Source organism: Amblyomma mixtum, chromosome 3, assembly GCF_055824585.1.
Source record: "Amblyomma mixtum isolate Tamu chromosome 3, ASM5582458v1, whole genome shotgun sequence".
Taxonomy (NCBI): domain Eukaryota; kingdom Metazoa; phylum Arthropoda; class Arachnida; order Ixodida; family Ixodidae; genus Amblyomma; species Amblyomma mixtum.
Genome location: NC_143014.1, coordinates 283,530,839 through 283,546,985, shown reverse-complemented (window position 1 = coordinate 283,546,985; position 16,147 = coordinate 283,530,839). Strand labels below are relative to the sequence as shown.

Here is a 16,147-nt window from a genome sequence, read left to right as displayed (position 1 = left end):
TGGAAGACGACACAGTCGCGGCCGTAGTTGTTCGTGGACACGAACGCAGAGTAGTACCTGTTTAATCTGATTCTCAAGGTCGGCTGACACACTTTGTACGTCACAACGCACGCGGTACGAGGAACAACGCATGCAGCACGAGAAACAACGCGCGCTGAAAGCGCGCTCGGGTGCGCCGAAGCATCCCCGGGTCCTCAACATGACGTCACGCTGGCCGACATGGACGAGGTTTCCTTCTCCGCTGTTCCCCTCTCCGGCGCTCGCGCGGGGCGCGGGAAATTTAAACATCGCATTTTTAATTGGTGATTGCGCCACTGTTTTAGCCAAAATCGAAAAAATAATTTCACAGACGTGATCAGCAATGACGCTACTTCAAAACCCTAGAAGGTTAGCTGATTCGAAAACCGCCTCAGTATCCCTTTAAGGGTAACGGAGTGGACTCCAAGAGAAGGCAAACGTAGCTGGGGACGGCAGTAAGTTAGGTGGGCGGATGAGATTAACAAGTTTGCGGGGATACAGTGGCCGCAACTGGCAAAGGACCGGGTTAATTGGATATACATGGGAGATGCCTTTTCCCTGCAGTGGGTGTAATCAGGCTGATGCTGATGATGATGATGGTGTGTTTAAAATTCAGATAAAGGCTCAGACTGGATTTGCTTTGAAGTACTGGTTTACCTCGCCGGGCAGAAGATAAAGCTTGCCGAAATTGATTGAGGAATTCACTGAGTTTGCCGAAACGCGACCAGTAATCTTACCGTAATCTAAACGCTACTTGGCGCGCCTTCATTAGCATCTGTACATGAAAAGCCTGATAAGTACAAAGTCGTAGTATTAATACACATGAAGTCGGGTGCGTAATGAATTCCTTCTTTTCACTATCGCACTTCCAAGCGCTAACTACGCCAATGAACGAGTGTATTCACCAGACTTATGTACAGTTCTAGACGAAAGATACTAACCAAAAAAGACCTAACTATTTCAAGTGGCCCGATCTGTTTCTTTGGAATAGCGGCATGCTGAGTTGCGATGGTTCCTCAGACATTCAGAACAACTTGTTTTGTGCATGCACACGCGCCTGGAGGGCCTGAGGCACCTAGAGTGTTATTGCTCTTCTGCTACTGCGCGAAGCTGACGTTTGAGAAACGTTCCATGTTAATGATTAAATGAAGCACGTTTGCGCCATTCGAATCTACACACGTGCGCTGGCTCTCAAAGAGGATGGCACCTGGCCCTCTTTCAAACCTACAGCAAAGCTTGAGCACGCTGTCTAGTCCATTTGGGCGTGTAACAAAAGGTGCTTCCCACGGAATAGGTTTGAAGAAACTTTCGCAATAGGAAGTCGCGCCGCGAGCACGGCGCGATTCTCCCCTAACTGCGAGCCGCAAATCTATTCGCACGAGGCTGCAACCAGTCTGAAGGAGCCGACGCGCGCGCTCTCTTCAGTAGTGCCGTGGCGCAGCAGATGCCGCCCCTCCACAAAATCCGTTTCTTGATTCGGCCGATCCTTTGCACGAGAGTATATAGGGTTTTTCACTGAAGCCTTTGCACAATTTTTACAAGTAGGCTTTTTGAGCTAGAAGAGCGCTTTTTTCAGCACAGCATTGTCAGCGGAGTAGTACAGCAGAATACAGCTAAGACGTGCTAACTAGCAGGCTGATTAACTAATTTAGTTTGAATATTTTTGAAAAGTGGACTTTGAACTATTACTGTTGCGCTCTTTAATCATTTAGATGCTTGTCGACTATTGTAAGTAATGTGAATATCAATTTATAGAATTTCGAAATGCTGTAACCTCCGGCGCAGCGGACCAACGATATCGGCAATTTCTACGAGCTACGTACACTGGAGGCGTTGCTTTGCCTGCAATCGTCTCGAAAGCGCATGTGTTTCGGCGAGATGAAGCCAAAATCTGTTGGGGCACAGCGCGGAGGGTAACCACGTTTTTGAATTATAATAACTGATATCGATAGTGCTTGCTGTGGGCTATACGTCTCTACATAATTAAGGAGCCTAACAGCAATAGATAAAAAGTAAAATTTTCAATATTAGTCAATCAGCCTGCTAGTTAGGACGTCTTAGCTGAATTCTGATGTATTGCTCCGCTGACAATGCTATGCCGAAAAATGAGCACTTTTAACTCAAAAAGCCCGTTTTTAAAAATTGTGCAAATTCTTAGGTGAAACACCCTCTATATTTGGGTCTGGTTGCGCATGCTGAAAAAAAAAAAACTTAGCACGACGAAATCAAGGAATGGTATAAGGTACACGCCTCCGTCTACATCGCAATAGTTGTTTAAAATGCTCGAGGCGGCATTTTTGCAAGTACAGAAGCAAACTGAGCGAAGAATAATGAGCGTGCAGGACATTGGGTTGCGCCGCTTGCAACGGTATACAGAACTCCTAGGTACCAATTCCACATGCCAGGCTGAACTGATTTTTGCGAAACTGGTACGAGAAGGAAAGGCGGGCTGGCTCGAGGTATGCGTTTTCAACAGCGCACAATAAGGAACAAATATTTCGCATCCTAGCACATGATGAGCCGTACGTTTTTACACTTAGCGTCTGCTCTGCGTCTGGGCCTAGACCAGAATATTTAGGGGTCCAGAGATATAGTGTAAAAAAATATGTATTTTCAAATATAAAACGGCGGAATATTTTTAATCAGTATTCACACCTACGCTTATTATGGAAGAGCGTTGCTGACAAGTTACAGCAGAAGGCTTATGGTTCGGCACCACTCACACTGACTAATATGGTTCCTGGGCAAGATCAACGCCTGTAAAGCCAATATTCTCACGAAACACAACTGAGTGCTCCACGTGAGAACTGGAATTGCCAAAATTATTGCTAGTGTAAGGAAGACGACGGGCATGCGCGCGAGCCTCATTGATATCGCCTGGTGCACGCTCCTGGCTCGACCAGCTGACTTCGGACTGCCGTTAGCCCTGCTCCCGTTGAGAAGCTTCACCGAGCAAATCCCACCTTACACTAGCATCACTCGTTTTGCTTCGCAGCGCTTGAAGCACAGCTGCATGGCTACCCCGCCAGCAGCTACACGGATGTTCGCTACGTTTCGAGGTGCTTCAGTCTGCTAGTTTATTCAGGGCATCATAAACATTCGTCCCCGACTGTACACAATAGCATATGCAAAGTTGCAAAATCAAAACTAACTCAGATTCTTGAGCCCACCGATAGCAGAGATTGAGTACACCTTTTTTTCTTGTTGAATGTGGTCTGTACTATCTCGCTCAATATGAGCTTCCGCATGTCCGGACTGAACCAGCTGAGGATTTCGTTTTATAGTAAAATATTGAGACATTATAGAGTGCTCTGAAATCGCGCAAACACTGAGGGCACATTCTTCTTTGCACCATGGGAAAAGTGCGCATATCTCCAGCCGCGCGGATCTGGTATTGCTTCAAGAACTCACCGCCGGCCTTAGTTTCTGTGTTGCAGTCAATTTTGAGCGCGATATTACGTTTGCTATGTTGAACATACCAGAAAATGATGATCTCACCTCGAGACACCCGTCGTATGCAACCTGATACTGTCCTGCGACACACAATTTGCGTTCAATGGTGTGTTATCACTTTTAATCGTCTGCTCGACATACAAGTGATGGACAAGTTTTCTTCCCTCAAGCGATTCACTTTGCAAAAATATGTCAAGCCTATTGACCCTTTTTTATACTGAGCAGCAAACGGCAGGCGCATGTGAGCGCGCGAGAGTGCTGCGATGAAAGCAGTGAGCGTGGTCGCAGCGGCAATCGTAGCACGCCTCGCCACTACGCCTCCAATCCGATCCAGGCGTTCGGGGCCGATAGGCGAGCATCCGTTCTTACTCTGTAAGCCCTGATGGTGTTCCCCGTCAGTACCAACACCGATCTGTGACGTAAGCAAGATGCAATGCCGCTGACGTTGTTGGCTCGCTACGGCCTGGCGTAACAGTTAGGTTCACGCGTCAGAGTACTACAGGGGAACGAATTTTTTCAAACTGATTTTCTGATGTCACTTTATACCTAAGACATCTTCCTTTCGCGAAGAAAGCCAACGACAGCAGGGAACATAATGTGGAAGCATGAAACAGAATTTCGATGTACATGTATTTGTAAAACTCCTTGATACGCTTGTGATGTCTTCCAGACATCCGCGGCTGGAGCTGCAGCATCCGTCATAAGTATATATCCCAAGCGGTTTGTATCTAGGCCGCTTAGTGGAGCTTCCTTGCACATCTAGCAGTCATTTGCTTGGGAGTATTGAGGACGCGAAGCCTTTTCTCTTTAAAGAGGTTACGGTCGCTGAGGATGCATAACGAGGCATGCTGCAAGCCTCACAGGCGAACCCTTTGGGCTGAATACTTCTGACGGGGGCTGTACTGGTCGGATGCGCAGCCCTTTGAGGGAGATGTAAGCAAAAGTTTCCGAAATATTTTCTCCGTTCACTGGTCATCCATGATAGCCGGCGTTAGTTAATAGCTGGCGAGTAGTTTGTAGATCAGTGTGCAAAGTGTACAGTGATGTTTCGAAGGTGATATCTTTTCGAGGACATCAGGATAAATCTGGTATGAAGAAGCCTCAATAGGCGCATAGACAGCTGTGTGTTTCTTCGAACCACAGAATCTTCTTGCCGAGTCAGACATGCGGCTGTCTGAGCTGCATTTGATCAGTAATAAATTCATTTAAACAGCCGAGACAACTCTACAGGAAAGATCATTATCAAACGCCACTGCAAGCGCACGAAAAAAAAAACCGTGCAGTGTTGCAGACGACCGCGCTCACGATAACCCCAGCCACGTCCGGCAGCCTACAGCGTATGCGGGCTGTCCCTATGTTTCCAAACACGGTGTCGGTTTGCGCACACTTACCCAAGCATGGCTGAGGCCTCAGTACATCTCCTTTTGTAAACTTCATGTAACCAGCATATGTATAACTTTGGTGCAAGTTAAAGTTATTTCATTATGGACCAATCTATAGGCACTGATCGCTGATGCAATCAGTGTCTCGGTTTTTTGCTTTGAAAGCTTGCAAGATTTTGCATTCAATCTGCGTTCTGCCTTGGCCGATGATTTCCGCACTGCTGAACGGGGGAGTGCAGTTTTGAGATTTCTTGCAGTTTTTTGGGAGGTTGGCTGCTCACTGCGTTCTCAAAAAGCTGAGCCATTGTTCTTCCAGCGGAATTAACCTTCGCGATGTCGCTGAACACTTTCAAAGCCACGACCTCAGTTTCACTTTGTCCGATAAGGAGGGCGGTTTTGTGGTGATGCCCAATGATGTGGTTTCCACAAAACATAACGAGGCTATCAAAAAAAAACTTCAATCCTGTGTGATCCTAAGCTATCAAAGGTAAAAAGCCGCGCTCTTCAGTTTGTGAAAATCCTGAATGTCGAAGGTGTGGTGAAATAAGTGAGCAGGAAAGAAAAGGCTCATATACTGAGAGTGTTCTTTGGAACAAAACGCCCAACACCGGCTCTCCCTTCAGGGCCACTGTCACTGAGGATGGTACATACAAAAAAACTGCCGGCCGTTCTTTAAAGGGTCACTGGACCCCTTGGCACCCGACGACCCCTTTGCAATCCAGTCATTAATGAGAGTTTTGCAGTTTATCTCCAGTACCCCAATGGGTGCCAATGGGTGGACTTGTTCTATTCAGTACCGCGAAAGAAGTTACTTGAGACTGTCCGTGACCTCATCGAAAGCACAGGTGCAATTCCTCTTCACAACATTACGTGCCTATCTGTCGACTCGTTTCTGGAATTGGTAAAATCTTACTTGTCGCCTACTCTTGTAGAGCACGAGCATCACACATAAATACAGAAGCAGGGTGTTCCTATTTGCTCGAGCGTAGCTCGTGTACTGTGCAAAATATTTTTATCTTGTTTCGAAAATGTGTTATACTCAAAATGCTTATACTCACTTTCGGATGGCTAAGGTTTTTAGATATGCCCATGATTTTTTAATCCTTTTGAAACTAACTCCTCTTTACGGCGTTGACTCGGTAACCAACGACACTTTATGTCTTTCATCATATTTCCAATGACCAGACCTTCCCTGATGAGGTGCAACTGTACGAACGACAACATCCGGCTTTGAGGCTTACTTCTCAAATTTTCTGACGGTGGCCACGTTTGCTTGAAATACGCTCCTCGAACTAAGAAAGGCCTTCTGCCCTGCACCTCGTCACACTGAAAACTAGTGAAATGGGTGCATAGTCAATCTCTGTCTCGAAAACGCCCTGCCAAAAAAGCTGCCTCCACGTTATGCAGAACAGTTTTTTTCGAACAAGCTGGATGTCTGCGGTCAGGCGGTGGCCCTGAACAAGTCTTAGTTTCAGTTTCTAAACACTGTCAAGAAAGCTTAGGTTACAGCACGCACGCACGGGATTGAGGCCTGCTGTTATTCCCTATATGCACAAAGTCTCGCATAATATCAAAAAGGTGGCAATGAATTACGGCGTGGATGTTGTGTAGTCAGTACCCACAAAACATTCGTCATTATGTGCCCGTATCTCTGCGAAGAGCGCAAAAAAAGATTGAAAAGTCAAGCAGCAATCTTCACCAAATGTACAGCGAACATTGCTAAGTATTTCCCCCTGTCATGTGTAATTCCTATATCGGTCAGACTAGCCAATGGATTAATAACCAGTTAAGACATAATCGCACAACACTGCAACCGGATACCAACGCCAAACTCCCAAAACATTGCAACAATTGTCAAAACTGTACTCCCGTGTTCAGCAGGACGAAAATCGTCGGCCGAGGAAAAAGGGAGATTCCCAAGCAGCACACCAACAATGGACCGACGCTGGCATAATGCTGGTCAAAACCGGCTCGAAAGTCGTACCGACGTCGGCATTGGGGCAAAAAGTTACTTTTTCCAACCTTGGCCTGATGTTCGGACCAACACTGAACCGACATTCATGCCACTATCAGACCACTGTTCAGCCGCTCTACCAACACTGAACCGACATTCATGCCACTCTCAGACCACTGTTCAGCCGCTCTACCAACACTGAACCGACATTCACGCCGCTATTGTACCCACTTTCAGCCACTCTACCAACACTGAGCCGACATTCATGCCACTATCAGACCACTGTTCAGCCGCTCTACCAACACTGAACCGACATTCATGCCGCTATTGTACAAACTTTCAGCCGCTCTACCAACACCGGCTTGACATACCACAATTAGGCCACTGTTCAGCCTTTCTGCTAACGCTTGCCCGAAGTTTATGCCATTGCATTTCCAGTTCAGCGAATATTCACATTCCAGTTAATGTTCGCATTGGGAAAGCCATGGGTTTTGGCATTGCAAAGCTGCAATCATCTCTTCTATACACATGCACAACAAAATGAGGCAACGAAAGAATCCAACTGAGAAACAATTTATTAAATAATTAGGCACCGTGGCTGGGGGCGCGCGGTTGCGCGAGTCCTGCGAGGCAGCGAGGGCCGCGCAGGAGGCGGGACCTTGGGAAGGAGCCAGGGCCGCGCGGGAGGAGGATTTCTGGGAGGTGGGGGCCGCTTGGGGAAGGGAGGGCACTGTGCTGGGGGCTGAAGCACAGGGGCTCGCAGTGGTTGCCAGGCCGGCAGCGGTACTTGGCAGAAACGCTTCGGCAAAACGCCTTTTGCGTCCGCCGCCACGGTCCACCGAACCTGGCAACCACTTCCTAATAAACCCCTGCGCTTCCACCACATCCGCCCCCGTCTTCTCACAGATGGCATCTGCATAAGATAAGCGTTCATTTTAGGCCAGCAGAAAAACTTTGCTCGTTAACAGAAATCAAGATTATTTCAGCAACAGAGAAAACAGAAAAGGCCACAAGTACATGTTAACTCAAAGTGCGTGCCAAAATGAAAGGCCTACAGTATCCAAATACAACTTGAGGAGAAAATCCACCTGAAAGCTCTTCTAACCAACTGTATAAAGCTGCTGCGACATCACGGACGACCACTTTGCACTACTAACATATGGGAGCACAAATGGCTGGCAGATACAAGGCACGACTACGATCCATGACAAGAGATGGATGTGACTGGTGGGAGGGCTTTCTTTGAAAGGCATCTGCTGACTCATATATCTTCAGATGCACATGGAAGAAAACTGCAGATGACTACCCCCATAAAAACAGTAACAAAATATTCACCTGTAATGAAAAAGAAAACTGGTAAAGTATCAACTGAAAAGAAGAAAAGAAAACAAAGCGCAGCAGAACGTGGTGCATGTTCTTCCACTCATCTTTTAAAATTCAGTTAAAAGCTACTGCAACAACATACCTGTTGCCACCTTGCATAACTTCAGGGCAATAAATGACCACTTGCCCTTGCGGCCATGGAGGCTGTACATCCTCTGTACAGCCACCCCCATGATGGCGGTCATTATGTTGGAGCCCACCTCCCTCAGGCCCTTGCCCCCCAGGCGGACCAGCTGCTTTCGCTGAAAAGAAACACCACAGGTGCACAAGCTATTAGGCACAAACATCAATTATAATTTCATTTAGTTTAGCAGAATCGAATAGCTAAGACAATTGTGTGACTACCTGTCAACAGCCCATGCGAGTACCTACAATCATAATGCATAATTTCTGTATGATACAATAGCTTGACTAGTTGCTATCAGCAGAAAGCACCACCACCAATATGGACATTCTTTTTTTTCCCAGTTTACTAAGAGCAGGGAAACTTTAGCGATTAAGCAAAGGTGGCCAACTCCTACCCATTATGCTTTGCATCTTGGACATTATTATATTATAACTATAATGCTTTTTGCAGATATCTATGTGCTGGATGTGTTTTCTCTGCACAGCCGTTACGCTAAAATTGATTTGGTTTGTAGAACTTAAAAGTTCCAAAGTGACTCAGGCTATGATGAGGGACACCATAGTGGAGGGCTCCGGAAGTTTCGACCACGTGGGGTCTTTAACATGCGCCACTGACATCACACTGCACACGGGCGCCTTGCTTTTCGCCTCCATGGAAAACTGGCCATCACGGCTGGGTTTGAACCTGAGTCTTTGGGTTCAGCAGTCGAGTGCCCTAACCACTGAGCCACCATGGCGGGGCTCACTACCCTGAAATTGAGCAGTCTAATTAATGCTATACAAAGGGCGCTTATTTAAATCCCCAAGCACCTGAGTAAAGCTGCGTGCTTAGCAACCACATTTAATTAAACGATGTTGCTTGTTGGAAGCAGATTAAGTAATGAAATGTGCATAATGTGAGCAAAAGACAGGGAAGAGGTGGGTTAAAGCTGCCCCATTATTTGGGAAACCTAGCCGAAATTAAAGACGCGCTGAGAGAGGACCAACTTCCAGCTGTGTTCACAGCAGTTCATGCAACAGTATATTAACCGAAAGCTCAGCTTCCTGTAAAACAGACCTTACAACATCCTTAATGTTAGCTACAAAGTCCACTGCTGAACTAAATTAAAACAGCACAACAATAAATGACAAATGTAAGGAAAATGAGGGGCTCGTTATGAGACACCTACGAAGAAAGGCAGCCACAGGCAACAAAAGCATAGGGGATTTTTTTTTGCTGTTGATCGATGTAAAACAATAATGTAATCACAGAAATATTTGACTGAGAAAAAAAGTTTGTTGGAACCAAGTCTGTTATGCAACGACCGGCCACCGGCAGAGCTCTGGAAAACTATATCGAATGACATTGAGTGACACCATCTGAGAGCAACTGCCCCAAAAAAGCCTGTGACTGCACCGCCAAATACCAAGCTACTACAAGATGTGACAGGTGCAATGCTTCGCACAGAACCAGCATCAGTAGCTTGGTTTGCTGTTTAGCGCTCCTTCTCGCCTAAACGCTCTGATGCGACAGCAGTCTCGCAGGTGGCATTTTCTTTGCATTGCGTGGCTGAAACATGATGTAACAACTGGCACTTGCCGTAAGCAATATTGCGAGCGCCACATGTTCAGCACTGCTACTGAGCCCAACAAATTGATAGGAGCCAAAGAGCAGATAAAGAGAGTCCCCTAACAGCTGTCCCGACACGTGATGCAGTTTTTGCAAGCTCTGCTACCGGCTGGGCATTGCGTACCACTTTTGCTTCCAACAGTAAATCTCACCACACAAGGAATCGACAGGGCGTTCCAGTGAACACTCTCAAAAATTCCTAAAGAAGCGCAAGTTCGATATGGGAAAACAATTTTTTTTTTTGGAGGAACGATCTCTCAGCAGTGGTGGACATAATTTACTGCATAACTGTGCGTGTGTACCTGCAAATATTTCTTCTATTTTGAACTCCCTATTCTTAGGAATTCCTGAAAATGTTCACTCAAACAGCCAGTGTGTATATCAGCAAGCAACTTTCATGAACAAGACATTTACATTAACAAAACACACTGTGACAGCACACTCCAGCACAACAGTAGGAATTATATCTATGAAGAGCATGTTATTCACAGAGCACGGCATGCAAATACTCTTGGAGCTCAAGATTTCTTCACAAACCTCGGAATTACATTATGCATGCAAATCGTTAGTAGGCATTCATTTTTTCCAGACACGAATTATCAGAAACACTAAATCACCAGTCCAGCAGCCACGCTGTCGTCCTGGACGGCAGCTTCCACAGTGTCCAACTCCTCGGGGGAGAATGCGGGCAGTGCAAGGGTGGGAGGCGGTGGCGAGGGGGACACTGGCCGAGTCCTCTGCTCCAGCTGCCGGTCCGACCGCAGCAGCACATGATCCTCCAGCCTTTGTAACCGCTGCATTAAGTCGCGCTGCTGCTGTCGGATCTCCAGCACCAGGCACATCAGCTTCAGCAGGGTAGCTGAAACTGAAGCAATCAACAATTTCAGTGAGAGCAGGGTTAACCTGGGCGCAATAATATCATTTGCGCACTGAGGTACAATAAAGAACAGTATGAGGCTAACAGTAGGCAGCAACACACTCTGTACTATGCTCCTAAACTTCCACCAGTTTTTATCCTCCAGGACACTTCTAATTCATGTTATATTCCTTGCTAGCCTAATTTAAATGCCATAAATGTCACCATGCACTGACAAACCCCTAGGTGAAATGGAGCTGCTCTATGTGTGATAGCTAGCACAGAACCTGCAGCCTTGTTGTGTAAAGGACTTCTCAGTCTACGAGCTTCGCCAATTTTTACATTGCTTCATGGGCATTTCCACTGCTATTGCACCATGGCAGAGATGGCAGCAGTTAGTCGCAAATGGATTCTTCCAGTGTCATGAGAAGCATGTGCTAATAGAAGCGAGAAAGCAGAGCAGGCCTGTGCCCTTAATATAGCATTGCACCATTTGGAAAGTATTGCTCACGGCAAAACCCACATTGGCCAAAATGCTGGAGGTAGACATCTGTTCTAACTGCAAGTGCTGGCAGGGATCAATGCATTAAAACTGCAACAAAGATAGCCCTTATGGAATTATAGCCCTTAGCTGACAGGCGAAATGCAACAAAGAGATGGACCAAATGTTTCTTGCTAGGCACAGGAGGTGCCAAACCGTTGAGACATAAAACAAGGTCACATTTATCTCTTACCACGCATCCATTTTGCTGCAGGCAAGACAAGACTAGGAGCCAGCTGATGTGCTCCACAAGGCAGTTAGGCTGTTCAGTTCTTTCCTAAGCAAGAGGTCCTCCTTCAGAGCATGCCACTACTATTGGCTGCTTATCTCCTTCAGCACCCTTTATGGGAGCTTTGTGATAGCGCAATTAATTTTTTTTCAGCACATTTCGCTGCATCCAAGGCACTGCATTGACTTCCAACCAGTAAACTTTTAAAATACTTTGAAAGACATTCAAAAATTACAATATGGGCCTTGCTGACCAACCGCGACCAAGCGACCAAATTATGCTGGTAAGGAAACAAATGCACAGAACATGGGACTACTGTGTAGAGTGCAATTCGTAGGAGTGGCTTCCTGGTGGTGATGTAGGCCGAGAGAGGCAACAGAAATGCCAGGATCCAAAAGAACCCAACAAAAGCACAACATACAGCTCTTGGGAAGGGCACTCAACAACCACTCCACTATGAATCACAAGAGGGGAAAGCAATGGAAGTACTAGGTTGTAAATTCCAGTACCACTTCAGTTCAATACAATCGTTTTTGAGAAATACATGTGATGATTTTCAGAGTGACCCCTTTAAAAGCACATAGTTTGAAACTAGACATGTGCTCCTAGCACCGTTTCAAGAGCCACTGAGGAGAACTCCGTGCAAATATCTTCCTGAATAAGTATATTCTCTAGGTCTTTCTGGGCCCGTTGACTGCTGCTCGGCAGCAGCAGGTACAATGAGAAATTTAAAATTTGCTGTTTTTCTTTAAGGCAAAGCAGATCTAGCTTCTATATTTTGTTGTGTCACTTGATACTAGACAAAATAGGAGTGTAATTAAAAGAAAGGAACACAGTGAAAAGACGGGACAAGCAGCATTTGTTCTGTCCTCTCACTGTGTCCCCATGTTTGGCTTGCATTTCTCTTTTTGCACAAAAGTAAACAAAGTGAAAATCTCACCATCAACAGTCCCAGCTGTCGACCCCTCCAGCTTGCTGGGTGGCGCACTGTTTTCGTTCACGCTCTCCCCAGCGTGATTCAGTGGGGCTGGAGATGAACATGCGTCATTGATGGCAATCCAGGAAGTACAGAACACACTACTGTGTACAACCACAATGTCACATTTCTATCCTAATTGAATGCAGAAATGCTACTTCAGGATATTTTTGGAGAAGGGACAGAACAGTTGCATGGCCAGGCTGTTTTGCATACAGGTGATCTTTTTAAAACACAATAGACACAAAATTACGAAGTTCAGAAACAAATTCCTGGTTATATAGAGATGCCCCCCAGGCAATAGTAACACTTCCTTTGGCCGAAAAGATATTTTAATTTGGTTTCAATCACAGGCTGTACAAAGACTTCATAATTCAAAACCCATCAAAACCGACACCTCCATGACAAGTAGTTGACGTGACAAACAATGTCACATCATGCAGATACCTATGACACATAAAAGAACGTTGTGATCCGACTGCGGCGGCGCGTTTCGATGGAGGCGAAACGCAAGAGGTGCCCGTGTGCTGTGCGATGTCAGTGCACGTTAAAGATCCCCAGTCGGCTGAAATTATCCCAGGGCGCTACGGCACCTCTTTCTTCCTTTCTTCTCACACTCCCTCCTTTATCCCTTCTCTTATGAATGTCCACCGAAATGCGAGAGAATTACTGCACCACTTTCTTTCCTGAAAAATCAGTTTTCAATTTTTTAAATATGTGTCTATAGTACTTCAATAATTACATTTCTCATGCACCAGCATGGTGCATTGGTACCGTATTTTCCGGTGTATAAGACGCGGCTTTTTTCAAAAATCTAGCTGGTGCGTCCTATACAAGGGTGCGTCTTATATGCGAATTTTTCGTTTTTTTTTAGAGAGTTCAGAAATTACTCAGGTTCATGTTCAAGCCTTTTTTACCGAAAAAATATCACTAGCAATGAAGCGGTTGTAACACGGTTAATACTTCAATACGGGGACCACCGTGCGCAACTTTTTTTAGGTGAACTTTATCATGAAACGACGGGGATGACGACTTCCGGGATCACAAACACACCACCGTTTCGGAGGCCCCAAGCAAAAGTAATGTGAAATGCCAAAAGATGACGACAATCACGCTTCTCGCCATTGTCAAGACAAGCCAGGACAAGCCGGCGTTCTTTTTTCAGCCACCCTTTGCCACTTTGTTTGCTCCATGTACGTAGTGCGAAGAGAATATTTCAGTCGCGTTGCCACCAGAAATGGGCGAACTTTTTGATAGCGCATCCGAAGGTGAAGACTTCGAAGGTTTTAAGTAGAAATAAAATGTTCTTATGGACATGTGGGAGAGTTTTTTCGTTTTTCTTTCTTTTTTTCCAAAACGTGGGCAGGAATGGCGTGAGTGTTGCCTTTTTCGACCACTTAGCGTTGCTTAAGAATTTCTCACAAGTACGGTGAATTTCGTGATGGTCGCGCAAGCGTGTTTAATTGATCCTCACTAGCCCAACTGGGAAAACTGGGGTGCGTCTTATATAAGGGTGCGTCTTATATAGCAACTTTTTCAATTACAGCCTGCATATATGGCGGGTGCGTCTTATACACTGGAAAATGCGGTACATTTAAGGACACAAAAGAAACTGTCATGGCGAAACCAAAAACAGAGAGCGGAATATATGTCATGTGAATAGAAACCTGTTCGCAGTACTGTTAACGTGGGTAAGAGAGTTTGCCACGAAATGGTTACTGGCAGATTCACTGCTGATCTGAGAGCATGGCAAATGTAAAAAGCTGATGCCAAGTCTGAGCACGTTCCATTTCTCTGCAAGTGCAATTAGCTACGGTGGAGTTTTTTTCCCAGATTTTGCAAGCATACTACCATAAATCCCCAATCAAAACTAACACAATGTCGACCTTACATTAAATAGAAATGAGAAATGGTGTTTTAGTTTTAAGGCGGTTAACATCCAAAGGCGACTCAGGCTATGAGGGACGCCGTAGTGAAGGGCTCCGGAAATTTCGACCACCTGGGGTTCTTCAACGTGCACTGACATCGCACAGCACACGGGCCTCTAGAATTTCGCCTCCATCAAAATTCGACCGCCTTGGCCGGGATCGAACCCGCGTCTTTCGGGTAAGCAGCCGAGCGCCGTAACCACTGAGCCACCGCGGCGGCTTAACAAATGAGAATTCATGTCTTACGTGGTGACGGCAGCTGTACAACATCGTTGTGGCCCTCATTTCCTAAAAAAGAATTGCACATGAACGTCTTGTTGAGTATGCAAAATAATTTCTCATCAATAAAGAAATATGAGAATTTCAATTACCAGAAACTGCCGAGCTTTCTAGGGCTGAAGTGAACTCGTAGCGCCGCACCTTTTTTTCGGCGCTCTTGTAGGATCCTGCAAACATTCTCAATATCTCGACAAAAACCATGTCATCTCCAAGCAACAGTACGGATTTAAAAAAAAACAAAACAACTGAGGCCGCCTTACTGGAAATCAAAGAAAAGCTAATTGAAAACATAGAAAATAAACTGCTAACAGTTGGCATATTCCTTTTTATGAGGAAAGCGTTTGACTCGGTTAACCATAAGATATTGCTTGAAAAAATGCAGTGTTATGGAATACGCGGCGTTCCTTTAACCTTATTTGCTAGCTACCTTGACAACCGATCTCAAACAACTTTCATTAACGGTATTTCATCTGGGATCGGTCAGATTGTGCCTGGTGTGCCACAGGGCTCCGTTCTAGGACCAACGTTGTTCTTATTATATATTAATGATATCGTCAACCTTCATCCAGCAGACAACATTATAATCTATGCAGACGATACTAACGTATTTTTTTCAGGGCAAGATAGTAATATTTTGCAAGCAGCCTCCAATAGTTGGTTATCCCAATTGTCTGTTTGGTTAAAATCAAATAGGTTAGAACTTAATGTCAGGAAAACAAAGTACATACTGTTTAGAGCCAAAAATAAGGAAGTTCCGAACAACTTCCAAATTCACTTCGAGCAAGCTCCTATAACTCGTGTCAGCTCTACAATGTTCCTTGGAGTCATTTTTGAAGAACATTTACTCTGGACAGATCGTGTAAACTACATTTGCACTAAAATGGCTCGCTCTGTTGGTATCCTAAATAAATTTCGCACAATACTGCCTCGAAAATTCAAACTACAAATTTATTTCTCTCTAGTCTTTTCGCATGTACAATATTGTTTGTTGATCTGGGGAACGACTACCTCAACCAATTTTGTGAAAGTACTTACTTTACAAAAAAGAGCTGTACGAGCGATTGATAACTTACATTACAGTGAGAGCACGGGTCCTTCCTTCCTCAACCATAGACTGCTAACCATCACGGCCGCTTACCACAAGAAGCTTGCTGTTTATATCAGAAACCTTATGAAAGGAAACTGGCTGACTTTCGAGAGCACATATTTAATTGCCCAAACAGCATACAGTCTTAGGCACCCTCAATACCATGCACCAAAATCTCGTACAAACTATGGGTTTCAAAAACTAACTCACATAATTCCTCATAATTAAACACGTATCCATACTTAACAGAATTGTCACTACAAAATATGTCCGAGGGCTGCTTTGCTGACTTGATGCCCGTTCAGCTGCCTGTATAGCAACACTCA

General features: G+C 45.3%; 1 protein-coding gene across 1 annotated transcript in view; it reads right to left on the bottom strand.

Moving 5' to 3' along the window:
* LOC149355056 (uncharacterized) overlaps positions 1–15,051 on the bottom strand; it is a 35,956-nt gene extending 20,905 nt beyond the window's left edge. Inside the window, exons 1-6 of the mRNA XM_089576054.1 lie at positions 14,827–15,051; positions 14,702–14,743; positions 12,492–12,578; positions 10,543–10,790; positions 8,273–8,432; positions 7,371–7,720 (exon numbers count right to left, since the gene is read on the bottom strand). Coding sequence (XP_089432180.1) covers positions 7,371–7,720; positions 8,273–8,432; positions 10,543–10,790; positions 12,492–12,578; positions 14,702–14,743; positions 14,827–15,025 — 1,086 coding nt within the window. The 5' untranslated portion in view covers positions 15,026–15,051. The remainder of the gene's footprint in view (positions 1–7,370; positions 7,721–8,272; positions 8,433–10,542; positions 10,791–12,491; positions 12,579–14,701; positions 14,744–14,826) is intronic.
* Positions 15,052–16,147: the final 1,096 nt, after the last annotated feature.